This window comes from Falco punctatus (genome assembly GCF_963210335.1).
Source record: "Falco punctatus genome assembly, chromosome: 1".
In the NCBI taxonomy this organism is placed as follows: Eukaryota; Metazoa; Chordata; class Aves; order Falconiformes; family Falconidae; genus Falco; species Falco punctatus.
This window is the reverse complement of record NC_137580.1, coordinates 107,358,186-107,370,866: the sequence shown is the minus strand read 5'-3', so window position 1 is coordinate 107,370,866 and position 12,681 is coordinate 107,358,186. Positions and strand designations below refer to the sequence as shown.

The 12,681-nt window shown below is 52.1% G+C and overlaps 1 protein-coding gene across 1 annotated transcript in view; it reads left to right on the top strand.

Moving 5' to 3' along the window:
• The window catches only part of SMG6 (SMG6 nonsense mediated mRNA decay factor), a 115,876-nt gene that overhangs the window by 63,125 nt on the left and 40,070 nt on the right, over positions 1–12,681 (top strand). The window contains exon 13 of the mRNA XM_080379826.1: positions 2,242–2,443. Within this exon, the coding sequence (XP_080235952.1) occupies positions 2,242–2,443 (202 nt within the window). The remainder of the gene's footprint in view (positions 1–2,241; positions 2,444–12,681) is intronic.

The window sequence follows — 12,681 nt, the reverse complement described above, 5'->3', positions numbered from 1 at the left end:
TGGCTGCGAGGGTGTTGGCAGCATCAGCTTGGTGGCCGTTCACAGGGCTTTTTTCTGACTTTGGGTGCCAAGCCCCATGGAGGGAGATGGCTCCCTGTACTTCATCTGTGCTGCTCCTTCACCCCATTAGCACGTGGACCCCAGTCCTGCCCAGCATCCTACCCTCACTGGTCATCTTCATCCCCTGCCTACAGCTCTGTTTCTTTGGGAAAACAGGCGAGGTCTCTGTTTCTTTCCTTTCTCCTCCACCCTGACCCCACGCACCTGGCTGCCTCAGCCCACCAGGAGCATCCTCAGCATCAGTGCCCGTCCCCAGTGGGCTTGTTCCCCAGCAGCTGCAGGCACTCTCCCTGTTCCTCTCCCCTGCTGATGCCTGCAGCTTCTGCATCTCCTTCATCCAAGCTGAGCCCTCATTGCAGCCCACACTGGTGGGGCCCCACCAGTGCTATGTGACCGGACTCAGGCAGCCAAGCCCAGTTGCCAGCAGGGCACTGGGGGAGGGCTGAGCCTCCCAAGCCCTGTGCATCTCCCATGGGCAGAGCTCGCCTTGGAGGTGGCCCAGAGCAGCCCTATCACATCCGGTGCTTGTCTCTGCAGCCTGGGCCGGAGGATAAACTATCAGGGCTGTGGGGCAGTGGATCATTCCTCTTATTATTTTCTTCTTTTGCAGATAGGGGTCGTGGAAAGTTCAGTTCCTTTTAACCCTCACAGCTCTGTTTATTTTCCAGCTGGTAGCACAAACGCAGCGTTTCCCATTACATCACAAAGGGCCTCGGACAGATCCCTCCGAAAAACGTGTTGCAACTGTTTATTTTTTTCCATATTTAAACATTTCTGACAGCCAGACCTGGCTGAGCCAAGCGGTGGAGCTTTGTGAATGAACCCAGCTCCTGGTGTCTGTGCCCAGAAGGCTTTGAAGGACCTCTTCTCCTCTGCGGTGTGCGGGCTGGGGCTGGCTCCGGGACGTGGGCGACTCAGCGTTACATGTGTGCTGATTACGTGCTGGGCTTTGATTAATGGCTCCTCATTCTGCCTGGCTCCCAGGACGCTCTTGAAAACAAGATGTTTCATTTCAGTGTGCTTTCCTGGTACATTGATTCCCGTAAATAACCGAGTGCAGACTCTGTCCACCTGGAGCAGTTCAAAGAGCAGGGGGGCCTCCCTCCAGCCCTGGGCTGCCTCGGGCCGCACCGGTCACTGCTGCGCGCCCAGTGATGTTGGCTTCCCTGTGCTTTTCAGTGCCCCAGAGGTGTGGGGTGGATGAGCAGCCCTCCTTTCTGCCACCAGAAGCAGATCAGCCCTAGTTTCCCCTGTTCTCTGCTTTTTTCCTAGTTTATGCACTAAAACAAAAAAAATATCTGGGTGCTTTTAGAAACAGGAGAAAGAAATGCAGTAGGAGGCAGCCTGACTGGCTGCAGCGTCCCGGTGCTTGTTGCCTGCTTCCCTCACGGTGGCCCTCTCTGGGGTGCTGGGCCCTCCCCGGGGTGTGCTCAGCGATGGGATGTGTGATGAGAACGTGTGGAGAGCAGTCCAGAGCTGCTGGTAGCCTTGTGTTCGCACCCGGCTCCCTGCATGTCACTGCTGCTCCAGGAAGGTGAGAGCTGCAGAGGCAGCTTTGTAGGTCACTAACCAGTGTTGAAACCATGGCCAGAAGCAAAACACGGCTTAACCCCCCGCGGCTGGGGTTTAACTAAAAAAAAAGATATAAAATCTCTGTGCTTTAGAGCGTGGCTGCAGCACGTGGTCGCAGCAGATAACAGCTGCGCGAAGGAGAGGGTGCCCCAGCCTGGGCTGGAGCCCCCCAGGTGCCTCTTTTGCCCCGACAGCAGCGCGGGTGTTCGGTCTGTCCTCCCAGCAGGCTTTAAAATTGAGTAACAAGCATCGTTGCTCCCATCTGGAACGAGCTGGGTTCCTGCCGGCACTGCACAGGGAAGCTGCTTCCCGCGCATGTGCCGGCTCGGGAGCAGGCAGAGGTGGGCAGAGCAGCGGGAAGGGCGAGATCCTGGGAGCCGTCCCCATCCAGGGGGACGGGTGGTCGGTGTCAGCGCTCGCAGGCGAGGGTTGCAAGCCCTCCTGGGTTCGGTGCCAGCGCAGCTGCGGCTGGAGCCCTCCCGGTGGGGTAGGTTAGCGGTGGTGGCGTGCCTCGCCTCGCCTCACCTCTCTGGTATTCGCTGCAGCATTGCAGGCAACTCCCAACACATTCCAGCCCCGAATTGCTCACGTCTCTCCTCGTTCTCCCAGGGTCTCAGTAGATGTGTGGGCGACGCTGGCTGACTTCTGTAACATACTGACCACAGTGAATCAGTCGGAGGTGCCCTTGTACAAGGACCCAGATGACGACCTTGCCCTGCTTAGCCTGGAAGAGGATCGGCTGCTTTCGGGCTTCGTTCCCCTGCTGGTCGCCCCCCAGGAGCCCTGCTACGTGGAGAGGACCTCGGACAAGGTCAGCAGTAGGCCAAACATCCCCCCTCGATTCCTCCAGACTTTTATTCTTGGGAAGTTTTCTGTGCAAACGGAACACGATTAAGTCATTGAGAAGGGTGTTAAGGGAAAATATCGACCTTTCAGCCGCTGACATCCAGCTCTGTGTCATGAAAACCCCTCTCGACTTCCTCTGGTGTGTGTGTGCTCGCTGGCATGTTGTATATACGATCATTTCCTCACTTGTTTAAATAGTGCAGCTTGTGTTGGCAGTGCTCTCAGTGCACTCCAAATGGTTTGCATCATGCTTAAAGCACCCTCCCCCTCCCCCCGGCCACAAAACTCTGCCTTAGGAAGGCAGCCAGGACTTTTTTCCTTCTCTAAAGAGGAGAGTGATAAATAGGTGACTAGAGAGAAGCAGACACCATGTGTTAACGTACAAAAGGCTTTTAGGAATATGAAGCATTCCCCACTGCCCGCTCTCTATTTTCCTTTCTTTGCTCTAGGAGCCCATTCTAGCCTGAACTTTCCTTTGGCTGTTTGTTTTTAGAATAATGAAATCAGTTCCCTTGTTGATGTGGGGTTTTGGGTCTGCTCTCTGCCACCACCTGGCCAGAAGGGACCTGGGGGCTGCACTTGGATAACGTGTCTGAACCTGATGGGGGATATAAGAGGCACAATGGCATTTGTTTTGCACACCCTTGGAGGCACGGCAGGATAAGAGTGGCTCTCAACAGTTTCCTGCTTGGAGGCAGGATCACAGCACCAGAAACGCTGCTCATCTGGGAAGCTGTGGCGTTGGTGCTGCGAGAGGAGAAGTGGAGATGCAGAGGCTGGCTTCCGTGGAGAGCCTGCATGTGACGGTGGCAGCTTGCCTTCCCATGTGCCACTTCTTGATATTTGCCTGAAATGATGGTGAGAAATTTAGGACGTTTGTCACAGAGGGACCCAAGAGGTGCAAATTTGTTTCACCTCTCTGCCCAGCCCATGCTCACAGCACTGCCCATGGCACAGGGTCCCAGTAAAACCGAGAGCTCTCCCGGCTTGGCAAAACACCTTAGTCCAGGAAATCATTGTGGAAAAATCGATTTTCAAGGTTCTGTTTGAAGGGGTTAAAATAAGAAGCGTGCGGTTGCCATTGCTGTCCTCAGGTAGCCTGTTTGACCAGTGTGTGTTGTGGCCTCACCAGGGTTCTGCTGGGGACAGTCCCAGAGCCCCATTCTCTGTGCTGGGACTCCTTCCCCAGCAGCCACAAACCAGAGCCCCCAGCAGGCAGGTGAGGTGGCTGAGCAGCTCCTTCTGGTGCCCCATAACTTGTGGGAAGGGGTCGGTATTCCCTGAACTTTGCCTTTTCTAACCACACACCAGTTTATTCGGAGTGCCATCTACCTGCCCTGCCAGGCATTTGCACTCATCTTTGGAAAAGAAGAGACGTATCTTTTGCCCTATAGCTACATCTCAGCTTCTGAGCTGAGTTTTCTCACTCTCCTAGCTCCCTTTGGTTGTGGTGCTTTATAAAGAAACTGTACAACACCACTGGTGGGGGCTGGTGCCCTTCGCAGCTAAACAGCAGCCACCCAAGCATCCAGGATTTTTAGGCATGGTGGTACCAGCTCAGCCCTGCTGAAAGGACGACGGATCCCAGAGGGAAGAAGCTGGGCCTGGCTGGGTCTGTCCCCCCCTTATTTTTGGGTTTTTTTGCCGCCTCTGTGGGTCTTGTTTGGTTTGAAAGGGGCTGACTTGGGAACCGTAATCCCACCCAGCAGGCTGGGGTGTTTGTGCAGGTCTGAGCCCCCCTGTTGTGTGCCAGTTGTGCTGTGCCATCTCCTGGTCTCTGCCTTAACGCACCAAATGCATCACACCGAGGTAGACAGAGGAACCCACTGGTACCAGCACTGCCTGGGACACGCTGAGCAGAAGCACTGGGTTCTGTGAGGTCTGTTCTCCATCCAGTACTGACCGATGTTTTCATTAGTGGTCAGACTGGTGAAACAGCAGGTGTGCATATTCACTTTGCAGAGGACACCCAAGAGGATTAAGGGGAGGCCAGCGAGACAAAGCAGAAATCTCAAAAGCCTGACTTCCATGTAGGGATTCAAGAGCTCAGGCTTTTTAGTCTAGAGGAAATTCAGGGAAAATGCAGTAAGCTGCTGCACAGAGAGCAAGCTGTCCTCCAGCTCCGTGCTGAAAAGCACAGAAAAGAATGGGCATAAATTGCAGCAAAATAGACTAAGACTAGACTTTAGGGAAGGCTTCGTACCTTTGGGTAGTTAAGCACTTGAAAGCAGCCTCCTTAGCGATTCTGCAGAATCTCTTCCGGCTTGGAGATTTGTAAGAGCAGGCTGGGTGGCTCTCCCAGGTACGACATGGGTGGACGTGAATGCTTTAGAAAAGGAGGCAAAGTGACCTCTTTGGATGTTCCTACCCCATTTTCTGTGATTCAGTAATGCAGTAGAAAGGGACTGGAGTGGCAGCTGCATCGTTACAGTCAGATGACTACCTTGTTCCACAAATCTTCTCCTTCTGCAATATTAATGACGTGAATTATTTGACTCTCCAGAAGTAGGCTGTTGTAGAAGGCAGTGCAGACCAAGCCAGGAAGGTATGACTGAGAGGCACGAATACATATGCCTTTCACGAATGACTGTGAGCAAGATACAAAAAAGCACTTCCCTGCAAAGAAGCCCCTAATCCAACTCAACCAAGGGATCCTTGTGTGTGGCCCCCAGTCCACCATCTGCTCCCTGCCCTCCTTTTAGTGTGCAAAGCCCAGATGAATCTGACTCCTCAGCAGACGCATCTCTGGGCTGTTTGCAGTGGAAGGGTGCTGTATCCGTGCTGAGCATGGTGGCACAAGGGAATCTCTGTCCCTGAGCCTCAATGAGGCGACGGCAGCAGGCACTGCAGCAGAGCAACTCTGGCACGTACCGCATCCAGCTGCGTTGCAGGAACTTTCCCATTTGCCTGCTCCTTGTTGGTCACTGTTTGACTGAGCTGGGAGCAGGTGAGAAATGTTTTTTCTGTGCAGCAAGAACTGCCTTTCCCGTACTGATTTTTCATTGCTTTTTAGCAGGAGTTATTTTTCTGCACCCAATTTGTTTCTCTTGTTCTCAGACTTGGCGCAGTTTTCAGCCCAAGTTCCTGACACTTCTTTGCTGGAGAGGCAAAGAAAATGTACTGCTCTTTATATGGCACCCTGTGAATGTCTTGTGGCCTGGGAGGAAGGTTCTGGTATGCCAAAGAGGCTCTGGGAAGCTCGCTGTGGTGCCTTTCCTATCACTTGCATGGCTAGGAAGAGGCGGTTGTATTTTTACTGTTTTTTCCCCCTTGCTTGCTGATGCTCCAAATCCTTACCCCATGCTTTTGCACCATAGTTTTTTAAGGAATTTGTAAAATTTTGGAGGGAAGGCATCTGCTGAAAGGCAAGACTGGAGAGTATTGGGTTTAAAATGGTGTTAGGTTATTGGCTCCTCCAAGAAGATGGTTGTTTTGTAAGCTATATAGGACAAACACTGTGCTTCCCACTTCTTTTTCTTCTCCACATCCCATTTAGTAGATGGAGCACAGTATTCAGCCAGAGTTTCTCAGCAAGTTTTTGAGCATTTGGCCTGGCTCTTATTTTGAGTGAAAATGTTCTGACTCTGTTCGTTGCCATGAAGCTGCGCGTTCAGATTCCTGCTGGAGCCAGTGTGACACTCAGAGCTTCCCATCGTCTCTTGCACTGTCATTGAAGCTGTAACCAACAAAAGCTGGCTCCAGGGTGAGCATAACTTGGTGATGTTTTCCTGGGCGTATGTTGGGCAGATATCCATTGCAGCTTGTGTGATGGAACACCATTGAACGTACCAGTCAACAGCAAACTATGCAGCCTGGTGCCTGAGCTGTCAGACTGTGTCTGCAGCATTTGCAGCTGAAGGAGACGCTGCCAGGACCTCACTCACCCAAGCCTTGTACCCAAGGCAAGAGCAGGGAGCAGCAGCATAGCTAAGGTTCAGGAAGAAGGGAGGTAAAGGTGGTGTGTGGTGCTGCTGTGGGGCACTTTGAGTGGAAAACGCTTGTGTTGTGTTGAGGTTAAAGCAAGTCCTAGCTGTGGTGCATCTGAGCTATGCGTGGGTCTGTTCTTGTGCAGCCCTGGGAACCTGGGGCACGTCCTGGTTTCCTCAGCTCTCACCAAATCCTGTTGTCTGGGGAGCATCCTGCTCTGCAGTGGCCCCGTGGGGCTGGTGGCAAGGCTGGAAGAGGGCTGCAGGTCACCCAGCATGGAGCAGAGCAGGGAGCTCCTCTGCGCAGGCACATGGCATCACAGATTGCCTGCATCCCTGGAAACTCTGTACGGGCTTGGTATGTGCATCACCCCATGCTCTGCCGCATGCCCCAGCCAGGGAGATGTGGAGGAGAAAGTGTTAATGTCCCTTCCCACAATAAACCTCTCTGCATGGGGGGTCCTGAAACCTGAGCCTCTCTCTCCTCCCCCAGCCCTGACACACGTTAATAAAAGGTTTTTAAACGCCAATAAAAAGGCAGCAGCCCCAGCTCACCAGGTCCGGGGCCCAGGGTCCTTGGGAAGGCACTTCACAAATGTGTTTTTTGCATTTTCAGGCTTTTGGCTGGTGAATAAGATTGAGGAGAAATACTCCTTCCCCTGATAACAATACAGTGAGACGCAGGATCAGCAGTGTGTGGATTAAAACCAGACGGTGCATGATTAATACATATGCTTATAGGGCTAGTCACTGTGGTTCCCTTCTCTCAGAAAGGCACTTTCCCCCCCGCCCCCCCCCCCCCCCCCCCGTCATGTGCACGCTCATGTGTGGAATGGACTGTCTCAGATCCTCACCACTCAGCTAGTCTCAACCCTGTCTCACCTCACCAGGCAAACGAAAGCCCTAAAGTGCAAGGGTCTGAAAAATAGCTAGCAATGTTTTACTGCCCCGGACCTACAAATTGGGTACTGCGTGGCTCTTCCAGCTCCAGGGTGGCCAGTAGCTTCCCACACTTGGTGCCAATCTTGTTGCACAAGTCCTTGCTTCCTGCTATTCGCATTACCTGTCAGTGCAGTTAGCCTAAAATCCAAACTTGGTTCTCCTTAGGAAACATAATTTTCTTTCCTCTGTACTGTCCAGCCCTGGTGGACAGTCTAAATTTGACCCTCTCTCTTGCTGCTCTAGATCTACAGAACTAGTAGCCTTTGAATTAGCTGTTTAGGAGCTAACTATTATTTAGGCTTGGAATAAAATTAGTCCTGTATTGTTATTCACATCACTTATTTATTATTATTGATACCATAGTAGTTCAGTCTTCTTAAGGCTTGCAGATATCTCTTGGCAATGTGTAGTCATGTCTGATGCTTCTTGGAAAGGGAGCCCCAGGTCTAAAAGCGCAGGAGGAGTAGCTGTCAGAGTGACTGGGCTCTGTCATGCCTTGAAACACCAGAGGTTTTGTCCTTTCCAGGACCAAATGACTCCTGGAATGCCAGGGATGAAATCCACGTTGGAGTAGCCACGCTGCAGTGATTTTGGGAGGACTTTTGCAAGGCATCAGAGGAAGGGTAGCAAGACCAGGACTCTGAGAGCACAAACTTTTTGTAAGCAGAGAGAAAACCCCAGTGAGCAAATGTAACTGTTTTTTTTCTCAGCATCCTTTCCATATTCCCATTCCATAGCCTTGGAGCATCTCCCTCCAGCTGGCAAGGAAAAGCACTCAGCCCATGAGAGTGAGAGCTTCCAGCTTGGAGTTTTGTCCAGAGAGGAAAAGGGAAACTGTGAGCAGAGATCGGAGCCCCAGGTAGGAGAGTCCAAGGAGGAGTCATCCTTGAAAAACTCCTTCCATTCCTGCCTGCCTCGGTTTCCAAACAAGCAGTGAAAGATCCCTGCCACAGGCAGTCCTGCTTGGAGCGGGGACTTGGCAGGAGCTGGCAGCCCCGAGGCGGCAGTTAGAAATGTTTACATTTTCTGACCAGTATCTGAACTCCATCCCAGCCTCGACCTTCCCTTTCATGTGGTGCCTTTGGATTGTAAAACGCAATTAGGCTAAATTATGGGCCATGTTGGAAGATGATGTCATTGGGTGATGGAGGAGGGGCTGGATTTTATGCCACCACGAAGGTAGCGCGCAGAGTATCACCTGCTTTGAACTCCTCATCCATCCTTGGCATATTCTCGAACCACAAGTGGCAGGGGCTGTGTGGACACCACCGGAGCCTCCCTCTGCCTTTGCCAGGTGTCATTGGCATAGTAGGAATTGTCAAGCCGAGTCCACGTCCCCTGCTCTGGGTGGCAGAGGCGGGTACGCTGGTGTCCCTTGTGCTGTTTTAGATGTACCTTCATAGAAATGGGTGTGAGTGCTGTCTTAGTGACTGCTGCTGTGTCTCCTAGGGCTGTGCAGGGCATCTTCCAGGGAGGCATTCTGTTCATTTCTCATTTGGTCTCGGGTTTTAATCACTCTTTAAGCTAGGAGAGTTTTGAGCATATTCTTAAAACTGCGTTTCTCCAGCTGAAGGTAAAGAGAACTCATGGCAAACAAGCACTAGCGCTGCACAAGGACACTCAATACAGCCCTGGAGAAATCCACAATGTGGAATAATAGTTCAGGCTCTTAAAAGGGGGGGTGGGTTTTTTTTTAAAAAAAAAAAAATACTGCAATAAATCTAGCGAGTGGAATCTGAGGGAAATGATCCCATCTGGAAAACTCCAGCGCTGGTGCTGCTGAAGGCTTAAGGAGCGAGGCAGATCGCAAAAAGAAAACCCTGCAGTCTGAGGATGACAGGCTTCTTAATTGATGTCCATTGCAACTGGTACTCTGCCAGTTTATGTTGGCCACCTTCCAGCGTGCTGTAATTTTGGGGCCAGGTGTGAAACGTTTCTGTTCCATCTTGTTCCCAAGCACCTACAGAAGCCTCACACATCTCACTTGAGGCTTCAGCCCTGTAGGAAACAGCTGTACAGGTATAGGTGAAAGGAAATGTCACAGCTGGGCTTGGAGTACTCCCCTGTGCCTTGCCTAGGGCTCTGTTTGGGGGGCCGCTCTCCCCCCGCCACGCTGGGTTTGGGGAGGTGGCCACTCTCACAGGCACACCTGCCCGTCTGTCAGCAAGGTGCTTTGAACATCAGGGAGCTTCTGGGAAGAATGGTCAGAAACCCCCTCTTCAAAGAGGAGCCCACGGTGGTGTGCGTCAGTCCTGGAAGTGGGGAATCCAGCCTGGGAGAGCCCCAGATGCTGGCGAGCTGTGGCCATCTCCTCTGGTCTTTTCTGCCTCGGGGGAACCACAGGGAAATTTCCAAGAGAACAAGAGCAGGTCTTGTAGAAAGCACTAAGCCTTGATTTCAAAAGCCTGAGAACCCAGTGGGATCTCCAGCAAGTTGTCACAGGAGCCAGTTTTCAATCGCTGTTAAAAACGTGCATTATTTGCAGGCTAAATCTGTTTTGTTTCGATTTCCACTAATTTAATTTCACTCTAGGTTGGGAAGTCCTCCGTTGCTGCTCTCACCCTGATATATAAATGTGTCTCATGTCCCTCCATAAGCTGAATAGATGGAGTAAAAGGTGTGATGGTCTCGCAGGCACGGTTTGGATCCCCTGAGCCGTTCTCCTGATGCTTCTGAGCTGTGGCTGTCTGGGCTCGATGTGTTGCTGCTGCACCAGCTTGTGATGAGGAGGTGACGGCTGTGTCCTGCTCTCCATACCTACCAGGCACCGCAGCGTCCTGCAGCCCTTGCTCCTAGTCACACAGCTTTGCTTTTAGCTGTATTAAATAGTGTGTTGTTTGCTCCCGAGTAGGTGACTGACCAGTTTTAAGGTTTTTGTCTGTTGGGGAGTTGCTGTCTTCAGAAATTGGGAGGGTAGGAGACGGTGTCTAATCTGCAGGCTTTATCAGTAAAGGTTTTCTTTGTCCAGGTCACTGAACCTATTGTTAAGCAGCATAAGCCCAAGCAAGCTTCCCCGCAGCCCCGCCAGGACTGCCCTCCTGTTTACGCTGACATTTTAAGACCTCTGTTGACCAGATTTTAATCCGGTCCGTATCCTGTCCACTTGAGTCTCTGGGGCATACTAGCTTTTCATGTCCTCTCGCCCCAGCCATGCAGAGTGCTCAGACAACTGCCTGCCTGATGACGAACAGCTGTGGCATCAAGCTGCAGAAACAGTGTTGAAGGCAGCAGGAGTTCAAAGCCGTGCAGCTGCTTTGCCACAGCCAAGCATTAACAGATTCCATAGCCCGGGCCAGGCAGGCGTGATGGTGAGGAGGAGCGGATACAACAGTAACTCCAGTCCAGCACCCCTCTGCAGAGCCGGGGTCCTGCTGCTTTGCCTCCATCCTGAAGCTGAGCGCTGGTGTGTGAGAACTGCAGTCTCACTACGAGGTGAGGAACCACCTGCCAACGTGTTAAGATCCAGTTACACGTGTTCTCTTAACGCGCCTGTTAGTGAGCATGAGAGTGGCTTTGTGGTCTGGAGGCAGCTTGCAGGGAAGTACAAGGTGCTGCCTTCCAGGCAGCCCCATCTCTTGGAGGAGAACTGGGGAGGGAAGAACCAGCAGTTGGTGGAAACAACCTCCCCTACCCCTGAGGTGCCTCTTTCCTCATGTGTGGAGGGAGTGAGCGGTACCCGGTGCATGGGAAAGCCATGGGGAATTTGTCCAAGCGGCTTTGTGACATTTCCATCCCTTCATCCCCTGCCTTCCCTCAGCCTTGGATCCACCTCTGCCTCTCCTCCAGGCTCATCTTGGACAGGGCGCTTTAGGCACTGCGTTGGCTCCAAGTGGATCAGGCAGCCTGGGTGTGAGCTGTGCACGTGTACCAGCATGTGTGGGGTTCCCCAGCCAGCGCTGCACAGTTTGGCTCTGGTGTCAGCAAAAGGCTCTTTTAAAGTGTTTTCTGGAAGTGTGAGATGACCATCAGCTCAAGGCAGAGACTGACGGGATAAATCAGCCTTGTCCCGTGCCTGGTTTCAGGTGGCATCAGATCTTTGCGTGCGGAGCAAGGTGATGCTTGCTCTCAAACATCCTTGCTTCTGTCATCATCAGGCCAGGTTTATGTAATGAGATGGAAAACTTATTTACATTCAGTCCTTTAGTCCTAAAAGCTGCCTCCAGAGGTTTAGCACAGATTCTTGGGAAATGGGAAATGTCCTATTTAGAAACTCGCTGACAGCACGTTCCCAGAGTTGGCATCAGTGGAGTGACCTAGGAAAAGAGTCAAACCATGAAGTCTGCTGTGCAGCACCAGCTCGGTGTATGCTGCATGCAGCTTTTGCTTCCCTTGGGGTTTTTCAGCAGGTAATGGCCTTGCTTCTGCTGCACTGGCAGCCTTACGGCACAAAACCTGCCACCTCTTGGCAGGACATCTGGCCCAGATAGTGCTCAGCTCAGGCTATAAAAGAAGTATTCACCATGACTTTAGCATACTCAGAATGACATATTACAGTCCAGGCCTTGTGGAATTTGCTGATTAGTCTGTAAGTATATTGAAAGGCCTCATTAAAACACCATTAATGCTGGATCCCCTCCCAATGAGCCATCTCTTATTGCTACCCAGAGAAACTTGGAGGAAATGGAAAGGCTGCTCCGGCTGGCCGAGCTGGTCCCTGGGCATGAAGCATGGCCGCACCTCAGACTATCTTTGTGGTGCTCAAGAGTTAATGTGGTGCTTCTGATCGTGTGGGGGGTCCCTGGGACTCAGGATTGCCTCTTTGCCTTGTGCTTCGCCAGCTGGATATGCCGCCACCACTGAGACTCTGCATGCCAGTACTAAACTCAGTCCTTGACCTGACCCTTCATCTCTGCCTGTGGCTTAGCTTTGGGGGTGACCCTGTTCCATGGCACTGTTCTGTCTTTGACCAAGTGAAATGCTTAAAACATCCCTGCTGAAGACAACAACGACGGCTGTAGTATCCACCAACACAGCTATTGGAAGGACCTCAGGAAACCTGAAAAAAGACCCAATTAATAACTCCTCATTGTTATCCTGAATAAGAAAGATCCACGTCCTGGGAAGCTTGCCAGAGAAGTGGATGGGGTGGAATGCAGGGAGTGGTCAGCCCAAATAACAGATGGGGATCTACTCTGTCTCTATGGGAGACGGAAGGTGACCTCTGTCATTGAGCTTGGAGTCTGCTCCCCACGTTTCTGCTCCCAGCCGGACCTTGTGTTGTTTTTGTGGATGCCAAATCCATCTGCCAGTGCTGAGCTGAGTCTGGGCGAGGATGGAGAGCCCAGCTTCTGTAGCAGGTTGGAGCTGTAACCCTCGGTGTCTTCGTGCTGTCACA